The sequence below is a fragment of the Pseudophryne corroboree genome, chromosome 7, assembly GCF_028390025.1.
Source record: "Pseudophryne corroboree isolate aPseCor3 chromosome 7, aPseCor3.hap2, whole genome shotgun sequence".
Lineage (NCBI taxonomy): Eukaryota > Metazoa > Chordata > Amphibia > Anura > Myobatrachidae > Pseudophryne > Pseudophryne corroboree.
The window spans coordinates 43,406,254-43,422,879 of record NC_086450.1 but is presented as its reverse complement, the minus strand read 5'-3'; the positions used below and the strand labels follow the sequence as shown (position 1 = coordinate 43,422,879).

The 16,626-nt window shown below is 47.3% G+C and overlaps 1 protein-coding gene across 6 annotated transcripts in view; it reads right to left on the bottom strand.

Moving 5' to 3' along the window:
- ADARB1 (adenosine deaminase RNA specific B1) overlaps positions 1–16,626 on the bottom strand; it is a 230,471-nt gene that overhangs the window by 12,494 nt on the left and 201,351 nt on the right. For 3 of the 6 annotated variants that reach the window (XM_063933087.1, XM_063933088.1, XM_063933086.1), the window contains 4 exons: positions 14,053–14,981; positions 11,898–12,012; positions 11,566–11,734; positions 9,615–9,763 (listed from right to left, as the gene is read on the bottom strand). In XM_063933087.1, the coding sequence (XP_063789157.1) occupies positions 9,615–9,763; positions 11,566–11,734; positions 11,898–12,012; positions 14,053–14,981 (1,362 nt within the window). Of the gene's footprint in view, positions 1–9,614; positions 9,764–11,565; positions 11,735–11,897; positions 12,013–14,052; positions 15,726–16,626 lie in introns of all 6 variants that reach the window. The other 3 variants (XM_063933089.1, XM_063933090.1, XM_063933091.1) reach the window with 3 other exon arrangements.

Here is a 16,626-nt window from a genome sequence, read left to right as displayed (position 1 = left end):
ACGCGCCCTAACCTCTGGCGGGAAAGGGTATAATGCCAATAATTTTTTAGAAATTAGCAGTTTTTTATCGGGGGAAACCCACGCTTCATCACACACCTCATTTAATTCATCTGATTCAGGAAAAACTACGGGTAGTTTTTTCACACCCCACATAATACCCTTTTTTGTGGTACTTGTAGTATCAGAAATGTTCAAAACCTCCTTCATTGCCGTGATCATGTAACGTGTGGCCCTACTGGAAAATACGTTTGTTTCCTCACCGTCGACACTGGAGTCAGTGTCCGTGTCTGGGTCTGTGTCGACCATCTGAGGTAACGGGCGCTTTAGAGCCCCTGACGGTGTTTGAGACGCCTGTACAGGTATTAACTGATTTGCCGGCTGTCTCATGTCGTCAACAGTCTTTTGTAAAGTGCTGACACTATCACGTAATTCCTTCCATAAGACCATCCAGTCAGGTGTCGACTCCCTAGGGGGTGACATCACTAATACAGGCAATTGCTCCGCCTCCATACCATTTTCCTCCTCATACATGTCGACACAACGTACCGACACACAGCACACACACAGGGAATGCTCTGATAGAGGACAGGACCCCACTAGCCCTTTGGGGAGACAGAGGGAGAGTTTGCCAGCACACACCAGAGCGCTATATATATATATATACAGGGATAACCTTATATAAGTGTTTTTCCCTTATATAGCTGCTGTATAGATTTATCTGCCAAATTAGTGCCCCCCCTCTCTTGTTTTACCCTGTTTCTGTAGTGCAGGACTGCAGGGGAGAGTCAGGGAGCTTCCCTCCAACGGAGCTGTGAGGAAAAAATGGCGCCAGTGTGCTGAGGAGATAGGCTCCGCCCCCTTCTCGGCGGCCTTTCTCCCGCTTTTTTATGTAAAAATTGGCAGGGGTTAAATGCATCCATATAGCCCAGGAGCTATATGTGATGTATTTTTTGCCATATAAGGTGTTTTTATTGCGTCTCAGGGCGCCCCCCCCCCAGCGCCCTGCACCCTCAGTGACCGGAGTGTGAAGTGTGCTGAGAGCAATGGCGCACAGCTGCGGTGCTGTGCGCTACCTTATTGAAGACAGGACGTCTTCTGCCGCCGATTTTCCGGACCTCTTCAGTCTTCTGGCTCTGTAAGGGGGCCGGCGGCGCGGCTCTGGGACCCATCCATGGCTGGGCCTGTGATCGTCCCTCTGGAGCTAATGTCCAGTAGCCTAAGAAGCCCAATCCACTCTGCACGCAGGTGAGTTCGCTTCTTCTCCCCTTAGTCCCTCGGTGCAGTGAGCCTGTTGCCAGCAGGTCTCACTGAAAATAACAAACCTAGTTTAAACTTTTACTCTAAGCAGCTCAGGAGAGCCCCTTAGTATGCACCCTTCTCGTTCGGGCACAAAAATCTAACTGAGGCTTGGAGGAGGGTCATAGGGGGAGGAGCCAGTGCACACCAGGTAGTCCTAAAGCTTTTACTTTTGTGCCCAGTCTCCTGCGGAGCCGCTATTCCCCATGGTCCTTTCGGAGTCCCCAGCATCCACTAGGACGTCAGAGAAATACATGATTGAATTATCAGGGAGATTAAATAATAATAATAATAATAATAATAATAATAATAATAATATTAATACTACTACTACTACTATGAACTAGAAGAAATGGGGAGGGGAATTAAACCGAATGATGGAGTCAAATCTGGAAAGGAAGCCAGGGAGGAGTGCTGTGAAGGCGGAGACAGGAAAAGAGAATTGCTGCACCACGGATGGTGGGAAGAATGGATGGTGTAATGGTTAGCATTACTGTCTCACAGCACTGAGGTCATGGGTTCAATACTATGGCCCAGTGTGGAGTTTGTATATTCTCCCCGTGCTTGCGTGAGTTTCCTCTGAGTCCTCTGGTTTCCTCCAACATTCCAAAAATATACTGGTAGAACCCTATTGTGCGTGCACATGGGCAGACTAGATAGGGCCAAATGGTTCTTATCTGCAGTCATTAGGGAAGCCAATCCCGGGTATCGGGATTGAAAAATGGCCAATCCCGGGATACCCAGGATTGGCTTTTAGCTAGGTGGCCTCCCCCTCACCCCACACATACAACTCACCATATACCGGGGGCGGGCGGGAGTGGAACATCCTTTGAACGCTGCTGGCGGCTCCCATCAGCGGCTGACAGCGCAGCGTGACCTCTCGCACTGCGCTGGGGAGCCGGAAGGAGGAAGCAGGGCAGCATTTGATGCTCAACGCTGATCGATCAATCCCCGGGATTGGAGCTTCCAATCCCGGGATTGAATCCTGCCCATTTTTGGCCCTAAATTCCGGGATCCCGCCGATCCCGGTATTGGCCACCATAGCCGTCACGTTCTATGTATCTACACAGCAAAAATCAGGAAGTGCCCTGGCAAAGAGACTCTAGCCTCCCTGACAAGTACTTGCTGAAAAGCGTAACGACATGTACTAACAGAGAAATTGTGCCGGCATGCTACATCTTCACTTCTAGAAAGCCAACACAACCTCTGGACCGTACAAAAGCAAAAGCTTACTGTCATAAGACCAGGGTGAGATCTCGGAGAAACGGGGAGGCCTTAATGAAGGGAACACATATCATTTCAGGGCCTGCCTCTCCGCTGGTACCCGTAGTAGTCGCATCCACTATAATTCTACCATTGTGAAAAGGCATGAATCCGCAGATTACTTGCTTCTGTACGGTCTAGACTACAGCAGTTACCCAAGCTCTGCCATGACAGTCCAGGTTTTAAGGATATGCATGCTGGAGTCTAGATTGTTGAATGGAATTGACTGAGGTACTAATTAAGCCACCTCTGCTCAAGCAGAGATATTCTTAAAACTTGGTCGGTAAGGTTGGAGTTTGGGAAACTCTGGTCGACAAGTTGCATCAGCTTTAAAAAAAAAAAGTTATGATGTTGCATGCATGTACAATGGGGTATATTCAATTAGGGTCGAAAGCTGCCATCTGTCGAAAAGACGGCAGTTTTCGACTTTTTCAGGTCGAATGGTGATTCGACCTATTCGGTCCCCACTATTTTTATTCGACAAGTCGAGGAATTCGACTTGTCGAACAGTACGTGAATCGGCGGTATAGCTGCCGATTCACGTACTTTTTAGGGAAACGGGGCCAAATTCAACAGGATTTGGCCACGTTTCCGACCATCTCACTGAGACAAAAAAATGTTGGACTGAGATGAGGGACCTTAGAGGAGGAGAGGGGGGAGAGCCGTAGGCAGACATGGGAGATCAGCACAGCGCTGCAGGAGGATGCGTCACAGCCGTGCCGCTCACAGCAGCGTCCACCCGGCTCCAGCAAGTGAGGTCATGCGTTCTGGAGCAGGGTGGACACTGCCTTGAGGTCTGGCGGCTGCGAGACATCCTTCTGCAGCGCTGCTCTCCTCCGTCTGCCCGCGGCTCCCCCCCCCCTCCTCCGCTCTCAGGTCTCATCTCAATTCGACTTTTTTAAAAAAGTCGAATTGAGATGGGATTGAATAGGGGTTGTCAGATCCATTCCAACAAATGCATGTCGGAATGGATCCGACCCTAATTGAATATACCCCAATATGTATAACTTTATAGTAGCACCTGTTGCTACAGAATACATTTAAATCATTAAGGAGAACATTAATATCACATTTAGGCCCAGATTTATCAAGCCTTGGAGAGTGATAAATAGCACGGTGATAAAGTACCAACCAATCAGCTCCTAACTTCCATGTCACAGGCTATGTTTGAAAAAATAAGATTTTACTTACCGATAAATCTATTTCTCGTAGTCCGTAGTGGATGCTGCGGCTCCGTCAGGACCATGGGGATTAGCGGCTCCGCAGGAGACAGGGCACAAAAATAAAAGCTTTAGGACTAGGTGGTGTGCACTGGCTCCTCCCCCTATGACCCTCCTCCAAGCCTCAGTTAGGATACTGTGCCCGGACGAGCGTACACAATAAGGAAGGATTTTGAATCCCGGGTAAGACTCATACCAGCCACACCAATCACACCGTACAACCTGTGATCTGAACCCAGTTAACAGTATGACAAACGTAGGAGCCTCTGAACAGACGGCTCACAACAATAACAACCCGATTTTTTTGTAACAATAACTATGTACAAGTATTGCAGACAATCCGCACTTGGGATGGGCGCCCAGCATCCACTACGGACTACGAGAAATAGATTTATCGGTAAGTAAAATCTTATTTTCTCTGACGTCCTAGTGGATGCTGGGACTCCGTCAGGACCATGGGGATTATACCAAAGCTCCCAAACGGGCGGGAGAGTGCGGATGACTCTGCAGCACCGAATGAGAGAACTCCAGGTCCTCTTCAGCCAGGGTATCAAATTTGTAGAATTTTACAAACGTGTTCTCCCCCGACCAAGTAGCTGCTCGGCAGAGTTGTAATGCCGAGACCCCTCGGGCAGCCGCCCAAGATGAGCCCACCTTCCTTGTGGAATGGGCCTTGATAGATTTAGGCTGTGGCAGGCCTGCCACAGAATGTGCAAGTTGAATTGTGCTACAAATCCAACGAGCAATCGTCTGCTTAGAAGCAGGAGCACCCAGCTTGTTGGGTGCATACAGTATAAACAGCGAGTCAGATTTTCTGACTCCAGCCGTCCTTGAAATATATATTTTCAATGCCCTGACAACGTCCAGCAACTTGGAATCCTCCAAATCGCTAGTAGCCGCAGGCACCACAATAGGCTGGTTCAGGTGAAACGCTGAAACCACCTTAGGCAGAAACTGAGGACGCGTCCGCAGTTCTGCCCTGTCCGAATGGAAAATCAGATATGGGCTTTTATACGATAAAGCCGCCAATTCTGACACTCTCCTGGCTGAAGCCAGGGCCAGTAGCATGGTTACTTTCCATGTAAGATATTTCAAATCCACCGATTTGAGTGGCTCAAACCAATGGGATTTGAGAAAATCCAAAACTACATTAATATCCCACGGAGCCACTGGGGGCACAACCGGGGCTGTATATGTAGTACTCCTTTTACAAAAGTCTGGACTTCAGGAACTGAAGCCAATTCTTTCTGGAAGAAAATCGACAGGGCCGAAATTTGAACCTTAATGGACCCTAATTTGAGGCCCATAGACAGTCCTGTTTGCAGGAAATGTAGGAATCGACCCAGTTGAAATTCCTCCGTCGGGGCCTTCCTGGCCTCACACCACGCAACATATTTTCTCCAAATGCGGTGATAATGTTGTGCAGTCACCTCCTTCCTGGCTTTTACCAGGGTAGGGATGACCTCTTCCGGAATGCCTTTTTCCCTTAGAATTCGGTGTTCAACCGCCATGCCGTCAAACGCAGCCGCGGTAAGTCTTGGAATAGACACGGTCCCTGCTGAAGCAGGTCCCGTCTTAGTGGTAGAGGCCACGGATCTTCCGTGAGCATCTCCTGAAGTTCCGGGTACCAAGTTCTTCTTGGCCAATCCGGAGCCACGAGTATCGTTCTTACTCCCCTGTGCCGTATAATTCTCAGTACTTTTGGTATGAGAGGCAGAGGAGGAAACACATACACTGACTGGAACACCCACGGTGTTACCAGAGCGTCCACAGCTATTGCCTGAGGGTCTCTTGACCTGGCGCAATACCTGTCCAGTTTTTTGTTGAGGCGGGACGCCATCATATCCACCTTTGGTTTTTCCCAACGGTTCACAATCATGTGGAAGACTTCTGGATGAAGTCCCCACTCTCCCGGGTGTAGATCGTGTCTGCTGAGGAAGTCCGCTTCCCAGTTGTCCACTCCCGGAATGAACACTGCTGACAGTGCTATCACATGATCTTCCGCCCAGCGAAGAATCCTTGCAGCTTCTGCCATTGCCCTCCTGCTTCTTGTGCCGCCCTGTCTGTTTACGTGGGCGACTGCCGTGATGTTGTCCGACTGGATCAACACCGGCTGACCCTGAAGCAGGGGTTTTGCCAGGCTTAGAGCATTGTAAATCGCTCTTAGCTCCAGTATATTTATGTGAAGAGACATCTCCAGGCTTGACCACACTCCCTGGAAGTTTCTTCCCTGTGTGACCGCTCCCCAGCCTCTCAGACTGGCATCCGTGGTCACCAGGACCCAGTCCTGTATGCCGAATCTGCGGCCCTCTAACAGATGAGCACTCTGCAACCACCACAGAAGAGACATCCTTGTCCGTGGAGACAGTTATCCGCTGATGCATCTGCAGATGCGATCCGGACCATTTGTCCAGCAGATCCCATTGAAAAGTTCGTGCGTGGAATCGCTTCGTAAGAAGCCACCATTTTTCCCAGGACTCTTGTGCATTGATGCACAGACACTTTTCCTGGTTTTAGGAGGTTCCTGACAAGTTCGGATAACTCCCTGGCTTTCTCCTCCGGAAGAAACACCTTTTTCTGAACCGTGTCCAGAATCATTCCCAGGAACAGCAGACGTGTCGTCGGGGTCAATTGAGATTTTGGAAAATTCAGAATCCACCCGTGCTGTTGCAGCACTACTTGGGTTAGTGCTACTACGTCCTCCAGCTGTTCTCTGGACCTTGCCCTTATCAGGAGATCGTCCAAGTAAGGGATAATTAATACGCCTTTTCTTCGCAGAAGAAACATCATTTCGGCCATTACCTTGGTAAAGACCCGAGGTGCCGTGGACAATCCAAACGGCAGCGTCTGAAACTGATAATGACAGTTTTGCACCACGAACCTGAGGTACCCTTGATGTGAAGGGCAAATTGGGACATGCAGGTAAGCATCCTTGATGTCCAGAGACACCATAAAGTCCCCTTCTTCCAGATTCGCTATCACTGCTCTGAGTGACTCCATCTTGAACTTGAATTTTTGTATGTACAGGTTCAAAGATTTCAGATTTAGAATAGGTCTTACCGAGCCGTCCGGCTTCGGTACCACAAATAGTGTGGAATAATACCCCTTACCCTGTTGTAGGAGGGGTACCTTGACTATCACCTGCTGAGAATACAGCTTGTGAATGGCTTTCAATACCGTCGCCCTGTCTGAGGGAGACGTTGGCAGAGCAGACTTTAGGAACCGGCGAGGGGGAGACTTCTCGAATTCCAACCTGTAACCCTGAGATACTACCTGCAGGATCCAGGGGTCCACCTGTGAGTGAGCCCACTGTGCGCTGAAATTCTTGAGTCGACCCCCCACCGCCCCTGAGTCCGCTTGTAAAGCCCCAACGTCATGCTGAGGGCTTTGCAGAAGCCGGGGAGGGCTTCTGCTCCTGGGAGGGAGCTGCTTGGTGCACTCTCTTACCCTTTCCTTTGCCTCGGGGCAGATATGACTGTCCTTTTGCCCGCTTGTTCTTATAGGAACGAAAGGACTGCGGCTGAAAAGACGGTGTCTTTTTCTGTTGGGTGGGGACCTGAGGTAAAAAGGTGGATTTCCCGGCTGTTGCCGTGGCCACCAAATCAGATAGACCGACCCCAAATAATTCCTCCCCTTTATACGGCAATACTTCCATATGCCGTTTGGAATACGCATCACCTGACCACTGTCGCGTCCATAAACTTCTTCTGGCAGATATGGACATCGCACTTACTCTCGATGCCAGAGTGCAAATATCCCTCTGAGCATCTCGCATATAAAGAAAAGCATCCTTTAATTGCTCTATAGTCAATAAAATACTGTCCCTATCCAGGGTATCAATATTTTCAGTCAGGGAATCCGACCAAACCACCCCAGCACTGCACATCCATGCTGAGGCGATGGCTGGTCGCAGTATAACACCAGTATGAGTGTATATACTTTTCAGGGTAGTTTCCAGCCTCCTATCAGCTGGATCCTTGAGGGCGGCCGTTTCAGGAGACGGTAACGCCACTTGTTTTGATAAGCGTGTGAGTGCCTTATCCACCCTAGGGGGTGTTTCCCAGCGCGCCCTAACCTCTGGCGGGAAAGGATATAATGCCAATAACTTCTTTGAAATTAGCAGTTTTCTATCGGGGTTAACCCACGCTTCATCACACACTTCATTCAATTCCTCTGATTCAGGAAAAACTACAGGTAGTTTTTTCAGACCCCACATAATACCCCTTTTTGTGGTACTTGCAGTATCAGAGATATGCAAAGCCTCCTTCATTGCCGTGATCATATAACGTGTGGCCCTACTGGAAAATACGTTTGTTTCTTCACCGTCGACACTAGATTCGGTGTCCGTGTCTGGGTCTGTGTCGACCGACTGAGGTAAAGGGCGTTTTACAGCCCCCGACGGTGTCTGAGACGCCTGGACAGGTACTAACTGGTTTGCCGGCCGTCTCATGTCGTCAACTGATTTTTGTAACGTGCTGACATTATCACGTAATTCCATAAACAAAGCCATCCATTCCGGTGTCGACTCCCTAGGGGGTGACATCACCATTACCGGCAATTGCTCCGCCTCCACACCAACATCGTCCTCATACATGTCGACACACGTACCGACACACAGCAGACACACAGGGAATGCTCTTATCGAAGACAGGACCCCACTAGCCCTTTGGGGAGACAGAGGGAGAGTTTGCCAGCACACACCCAAGCGCTATAAATATATAGGAACAACCCTACAGAAGTGTTGTTTCCTTTATAGCAGCTTAATATATCAATATCGCCAAAAAAGTGCCCCCCCTCTCTGTTTTTTTTACCCTGTTTCTGTAGTGCAGTGCAGGGGAGAGTCCTGGGAGCCTTCCTCGCAGCGGAGCTGTGCAGGAAAATGGCGCTGTGTGCTGAGGAGATAGGCCCCGCCCCCTATTTCGGCGGGCTCTTCTCCCGGTGTTTGTGAGACCTGGCAGGGGTTAAATACATCCATATAGCCCCAGGGGCTATATGTGATGTATTTTTAGCCAGAACAAGGTATTATCATTGCTGCCCAGGGCGCCCCCCCCAGCGCCCTGCACCCTCAGTGACCGCTGGTGTGAAGTGTGCTGACAACAATGGCGCACAGCTGCAGTGCTGTGCGCTACCTCATGAAGACTGAAAAGTCTTCTGCCGCCGGTTTCTGGACCTCTTCACTTTTCGGCATCTGCAAGGGGGTCGGCGGCGCGGCTCCGGACTCCATGGCTGGGCCTGTGTTCGATCCCTCTGGAGCTAATGGTGTCCAGTAGCCTAAGAAGCCAATCCATCCTGCACGCAGGTGAGTTCACTTCTTCTCCCCTAAGTCCCTCGTTGCAGTGAGCCTGTTGCCAGCAGGACTCACTGAAAATAAAAAACCTAATAACTTTTTCTAAGCAGCTCTTTAGGAGAGCCACCTAGATTGCACCCTGCTCGGACGGGCACAAAAACCTAACTGAGGCTTGGAGGAGGGTCATAGGGGGAGGAGCCAGTGCACACCACCTAGTCCTAAAGCTTTTATTTTTGTGCCCTGTCTCCTGCGGAGCCGCTAATCCCCATGGTCCTGACGGAGCCGCAGCATCCACTAGGACGTCAGAGAAATGACAGTTAGGAGCCGATAGGTTGGTAGTTTATAACCGTGCAATTGATCACTCTCCAAGGCTTGATAAATCTGGGCCTTACTTTCTTGCATGCAGCAGCACACGTAGAGAGCAATAACGAAGGGGATTTAATGTACCTGTTCTGTAAAAGCGAGATAATTGTTTGAGTAATGCTGCAAGTCAGGGAATGGCATGCGTGTTACTACAGCATACAGGAAATGGGCGAGTGTTCTATTACCTTCCTGCCCAGCTTCATGTGGTGAGAATATGCGTGCGTCCCCACACGGCGACGTGCTGATGTACAGATGGAACTGGACATTATCCTTCAGCCTAAAGCCACCGCGTTCTGACTTCATAAATATGGATCTTTGCTGATCTTCTTTTGTGCTGTGGAGAGTGACGCAATAAAGTGCTTTAAAGTATATTCTGCAGAGTAATAAGCGGTCCCTTTGCAGGTATTGCTCATTCAGAGGCGTTAAACTTCAGAATAATACGTGGAAACACAGCTTATAGGAAAGAAACATGTAATAGCATTCGACATGAAGTTCATTTTAGAATAACAAATGCGCGCTTAAAATGATCAACGTTTCCGTTACATTGCTATCATTTATATGCAAATATATAATTAGCCATCAGAAGGGTATATTCAATTAGGGTCGAAAACTGCCATCTGTCGAAAAGACGGCAGTTTGACTTTTTAAGGTTGAACAGTGATTCGACCTATTCAATCCCTGCAGTTTTTATTCGACAAGTCGTGGAATTAGACTTGTCGAATAGTACATGAATCGGCAGTATAGCTGCCGATTCACGTACTTTTGAGGGAAACGGGGCCAAATTCGACAGGATTTGGCCCCGTTTCCGGCCATCTTAGTCCGACATAAAAAAATGTCGGACTGAGATGTGGGACCCAGAGGAGGAGAGGGGAGGAAGAGGGTGGGGGGAGGGGGGGGGGGGGGGGGGGGGGGGAGAGGGGGGGGGAAAGAGGGGGTGAAGAGGGGGGGGGGAAGAGGGGGGGGAAAGAGGGGGTGAAGAGGGGGGGGGGGAGAGGGGGGGGGGAAGAGGGGGGAAGGGGGGGGAAGAGGGGGGGCAGGGAGAGGGGGGGAGCCGCGGGGAGAGGGGGGTTGAGCAGCGCTACAGCACAGCAGCAGGATGTCTCACAGCCGCGCCGCTCACGGCAGCACCCACCTGGCTCCAGCAAGTGATGTCACGCTTGCTGGAGCCGGGTGGACACTGCAGTAAGGTCTGGCGGCTGTGTGACATCCTCCTGCAGCGCTACTATAACGCTGATCTCCTCCGTCTGCCCGCGGCTGTCCACCGTCTCCCCCCTTTTTAAAAGTTGAATTGAGATGAGATTGAATAGGGGTTGTCGGATCCATTCCGATAAATGCATGTCGGAATGGATCCGACCCTAATTGAATATACCCCAGAGACTGAATACCTCAATGCAAGTGGACTGCTGACGCAAACGTTTGTGAAAATGGATTGCAATTGTTAAAAAGAGATGCCACACAAACGCTTCAGTCTGAACTGCTTTCTGATAATACTATTAAGCGGACGAGGACACAGGTCCTTTTAGCGAAAATTCAGTGGTGTGTACAATATTCAGGTGTGTGATCCCGGGGCAGCCCACCCTGCAGCTACCATTTTTCACTGTTGTCAGATGAATGATATAAACAAAGAGAACGGCTTGTGTTCCATACTGCTCCAGCACGGCCTAGTGATTTTATCTTTTGCCTTATTTTCTGTGCTTTTGAGCAAGGCCTTTACATCTACCAGGAAAACTTGCTTCTTTTTAATTTGTTTTGATATGACACTGCAGAGGTCAGTGCTGTCTGATAGCTCTAAGCCACTGATGAAAAACGGAGAACGACGAAACAATGTATTTAGTAACCGAGGCAAGTGCCATGGGGGTCCCACTAATGACCACTGCACACAGGCCCAATATTTTCTTAAAGGGCTCCTGGACATCCCCAACATTAACCTTTGTATTATTACAGGTATGAAATGAATGTGAGGAAGCTGAAGTTTCATATTACTTCCCTGTAATGTTCTAATGTGTGCCGTATGTACGCCTCTGCGAAACACTTACGGAGCCGCAGAAATAAAATGAAATAATAATTACTAGAGCATTTTATGCATATACATTTTGCTATGTACTTTCATTATCCGTTGATACAGCTTTCACTCACCTTAGCATTAACTCAAGCTGAATGTAGAGAAACCTAAGTAGTGACCTGCGAGACACGATCTCAGCATGGCAGTCATTGAGAGCCAGGCCGCGGTCACTCATATACTCTCCATTGATGCATTTTGTCCCAGTGGACACACTGATGACCTGGGCGTCTTTCACATCAATCCCTGAAATATTTAAATGATTTTACAAATCAGCAGCGTTATTTCATAACCACCCTCCCCCGGTGAGAACACTGAGCGCACGACCAACACACCACAGTCTGAGTTTAGTTTATGATTTTTAAAAAGTGACCACAAAAGAATAACTGCACCGGACTTTAAAATGTACCTGTTGTCATGACAACGCCAGCTAGGACTTTTCGCCGTGCATGCGGGGATGTGAAGTTATCCGTGAGCTCGCTGAACTTGTCCACCACCAGACGTGAAACCGCATCCGCCAGGACCTTCAAGTATAAAATGCGAATGGAACGCGGTTAGATTTCTCTGGCGCCGTCCCTGTTCTATATCCTTCTTATTAATGCCTCTTATTGGAATGAGCGAGTGACGCACAACATAAGATTTTCGGATCTGCTAAGAGCGGCATTTGAAAAGTACAAAACAATCCTAAAAAGAAAAAACCCTCCAAGTAGAGATCTAGGTCACTTCTCCAGCACCTGCCGCATGAGCGGTTAAAGAGCTGCTTTTCCTCCTGTGACAATTCCTCTGACAATGCAGTAGATGGAAAACAGCATCCTTAGTACGGTCTCATCCACTACATGTGCTGAGAGTTTCCTCTATTAATCTCTCGCTATAATGGACCATAAAAATAGCTGGTTCATATACTTTATAAAAACACACACGGCGGCTGCTACCGGTACTCATCAGTTTACATAAAGCGCTGCGGAATATATGTGAGCTATATAAATAACTGGTAATAATAATAAAATGCCGCTGCGGTGAGCGCAGGTTTATCTATTAATAATGAAGACGTACAGTCTTGCCCTATAAACTTCCTTTACTGTAGGAAACCCACTTAATCATTCTACATGCAGAACATGATGATGTGAAGGGGTGTGGAAGAGGTATTGATAATGCCAACATGGTATGTGAAGGGGTTAGGAAGGGGTACCGATAATGCCAACATGGTCATAATGTTGACCGTTAACATTGTCCATGTTGACACTGATGAAATGCTGACGTAGTGTGAATGTTTACAATGTGTTGCATATCACTAACACTAACTACCCCCTAACCCTAATCGCAACAGAACTTTTGACATTTTAACAGTGTTGGCATTCTGTCCTGGACATTTCCAGGTGCCAACATTTATGATGTCAACATGTTTACCATGTTGACATCACAGGTTAAATTTAATAGGGTCCGACTTGACGGATGTCCGGGATTTTGTCCGAGAATGGCTTATTTTTAAAGTGGCAGTCATTTAAAATTTAAAAAAAAAAACAAAACACAACAACCTGGTTTTTCCATTTTTAAAATGACTGGCGCTTTCAAAATACGGCCATTCTAGGACGAAAACCTGGACTTCCGGCAACTCAGACCCTATAACATTTACCCCCCATAATGGTCAACATTCTGGTAAATCCAGCATCAACGTCAAAGTCGACAGTCTGCATGCCAATGTGAAGTATACCTGTTCTCTCAAGCCAAAATATAATACACTAAGGGGTATATTCAACTGAAGTCGAAAGCAGCCGTCTGTCGAAAAGACTGCCATTTTCGACTTTCTTAGGTCGGAAGGGGTTCCGACCTATTCAATATAACCCCAAATTAGTCGACAGGTCGAGGAATTCAACTTGTCGAAAAGCACGTGGATCGGCGGAATAGCTGCCGATATGCGTGCTGTCGGTTTTGGCCCCCTTTTCGACCATCTCAATCCGACTTTAAAAAGAGTCGGATTGAGATGAGGAAGCCGAGAGGAGGAGAGGCGGGGAGACCACAAGCGAGACCTGCTGAAGCCGGGTGGACGCTGCCATGAGCGGCGGCTGTGACACATCCTCCGGCTACGCTGCTGTAGCGCTGCTCTCTCAGTCTGCCCGCGGCTCTCCCCCGTCTCATCTCCCGCATCTCAATTCAACTTTTTTTTAAAGTCGAATTGAGAGGACATTGAATAGCCCTTGTCGGATCCATTCCGACAAATGAATGTCGGAATGGATCAGACTTCAATTGAATATACCCCTAAATATGAGAGACCATAGAGCACTAACTATATCGTATAATCTGGAGAAGCCAGTTATTTCTTCCGAGCCTTGTGACCCAGGTGCTGCATGCATAAAAAGCAGCTTAGTAAATAGGGAATGGTTATATTAGATTTCTGCAGTGATACATGAGCCTAATGGATTTTCTAATGAAAAATTAAAATAACCTATTAGGGACAAAATGGGTTGGTTGCTTAATGAACAAGAACTACAATAAGGAGAAGGGGTGTTGGACAATAATACAAGCAAAAAATGTATACAATTTGACACATGTAGTAACAATCCTACCTGGGGTAAGTGCAACTGTAGCCCCTCACTTGGAATAGGTTGTCTGGAGGGGGTCTGGTCCAACTGTATGTTAAATAACGAGGCCAGGGATGACTGAGCCGCCCGAGCCTTAGCAAGCTTCTTATTTCTCCCAGACCCCTCAAACGTCTGGTTGTCCACAGTGACGGACATGACGAAGTTCTTAGCGTGGCTCTCTCCGCTCTCTGAGACAAAGTCATACTTCAGACCAGGCCGCAGTTCATTTAAGATCATTACAGGATTTTTCCCACTGGACGGTGGGAATATAGATAGGGCTGGAAGGGGAGACTGGATTAGATTACAGGACCCAGCCAATGACATGTTATAGTCACTTGTAGAATTATAGAGTTCATTCCCATTGGAGCCCAAGAAAAACGTATGATCAGACTGCTCGGGCTTCTCAAATCCATTAAACAATGTGTCCGGAAAGTCGGCCTGGTCGGACGTAAAGTCCGTATTTACAGCTAGAGTCCTTCCCATTGCAATGTGGGCTTCTGACGCATTGGGGAACTGCACGAAGGATCGTAAAGCTTTTTCAGCTGCGTGAAGCTTGGCTTTCTTTTTAGTCTGTCCTGAACCCTCAAAGGCTTGGCCATTAACCTCAACGGTCATAATGAAAACCGGTGCATGAACTGGTCCAGACTGAGAGAGAAGTTTATATTGCAAACCTGGCTTTATTTCATTCAGCTGCATGAGAGCATTCTTTGGTAACACTGGCCCGGGTGTTTTCTTCCTCTTCTTCGGACGAAACTTGGAATGGCCATTGTTACCTTCCTCCAGGGGTCGTTTTCTGTTGCGTCCCTCACCCCCATTGGATAGTGGAGTCCACTCCCCGACCTCTTGGCCTTCCCTATCCTTTGTCGACACTCCGTCCATGTTACGATTTTCTTTAACGTCAGTGCTGCTTGAACCTGCGGTGCCCAGAAAGAGTAACTTACAACGCCTTCGTTGCAGGATCTTGTAAATGCAAAATTTATAGATTCCTTTATCTATCTTTGTCACTGGTTCAGTGATGTGTGGTCACGAAATATCTTTTTCTCCTAATGGCAAATGCTAAATCACCATTTAAAATGTAATCAAAACGTTCTAAAAAAGCCTTGAAGTCTTTTGTTCTCTATAGAAATGCTTTCAATCCATATAAAGTTTATATGAAGCTTATTATGACAATCAGGAGTTATTTACAACCAACCGGGAGATCTAGATCACTGTTGGCAAATGGTACTTGTCACTTTGTGTACAGCCGTCAAAGACATTTAGCTACACTTGGGTTAATGTCAACGTATGGGAGGAAGTCCTACAAACCCAATTTAGAAGGTTTGAAAACAAACAGTTTATATGTACTTAAAACTCAGTTGCCAAGAGACACAGAGCTATTTATATAGGATACATTGTATGTACATGTAGATAATAGAAAGTTATCGGAAATAATTTGATAGCCATCAATTATCGCCTCCAGGGACTGTAAAGGTATAGCTTCTCTTAAACACGTGCCTTTTATTACGGCGGAATTCCGAGGCGTTCCAAACCTTGTCAGCTACCACTAAATTGAGCAAACACACACCACTTAACCCAGCTAACAAAGTTGATGGAATGGTTGCTAAATTTTCATTTATAACATCCTCCAGCAAAAGCTCGATAGGTTACTCCTTTCGGCGCTCAACAGACCAAGGGGAACAAAATTGAAATTGGAACAAGGAAAAAAAAAAAAAAAAAAAGTATAATTTTTGGTTACTGTCTGCAACTCCTGTGAGGATGAAGTTTTAGCAAGATGGAAAAACTCAACATGACGCTAATACAGAGAAAATGACACCAAAATTAACTAAAAAAAAACAAAAAACCCTCATATCGACCTTTCTGCGTCAACTTATTGTCACGGTCGACCACACCCATAGAAGTTACCACAAATAAAAAGTGACATTTGGAAATATGATTTTACACACACACAAATTAAAAAAATTTAAAAATTGCCCCCCCCCCCCTTTTTTTTTTTTTTTAACTAAAAGCCAAAGAAAGCTCCAATACATAGTTTTATCAAAGGCAATTCATAAAAGGTACCAGTAAAAACATACACCAACTAAATTAAAGATGAAAACAGTAAGATATCAAAAATAAGATTTTACTCACCAGTAAATCTATTTCTCGTAGTCCGTAGTGGATGCTGGGGACTCCGTAAGGACCATGGGAAATAGACGGCCTCCGCAGGAGACTGGGCACTCTAAGAAAGAATTAGTACTACTGGTGTGCACTGGCTCCTCTCTCTATGCCCCTCCTCCAGACCTCAGTTAAGGAAACTGTGCCCGGAAGAGCTGACATTACAAGGAAAGGATTTTGGAATCCAGGGTAAGACTCATACCAGCCACACCAATCACACCGTATAACTTGTGATAACTATACCCAGTTAACAGTATGAATAATAACAGAGCATCAGACAAACCTGATGCAACCATAACATAACCCTTCGTTAAGCAATAACTATATACAAGTATTGCAGAAGAAGTCCGCACTTGGGACGGGCGCCCAGCATCCACTACGGACTAAGAGAAATAGATTTACCGG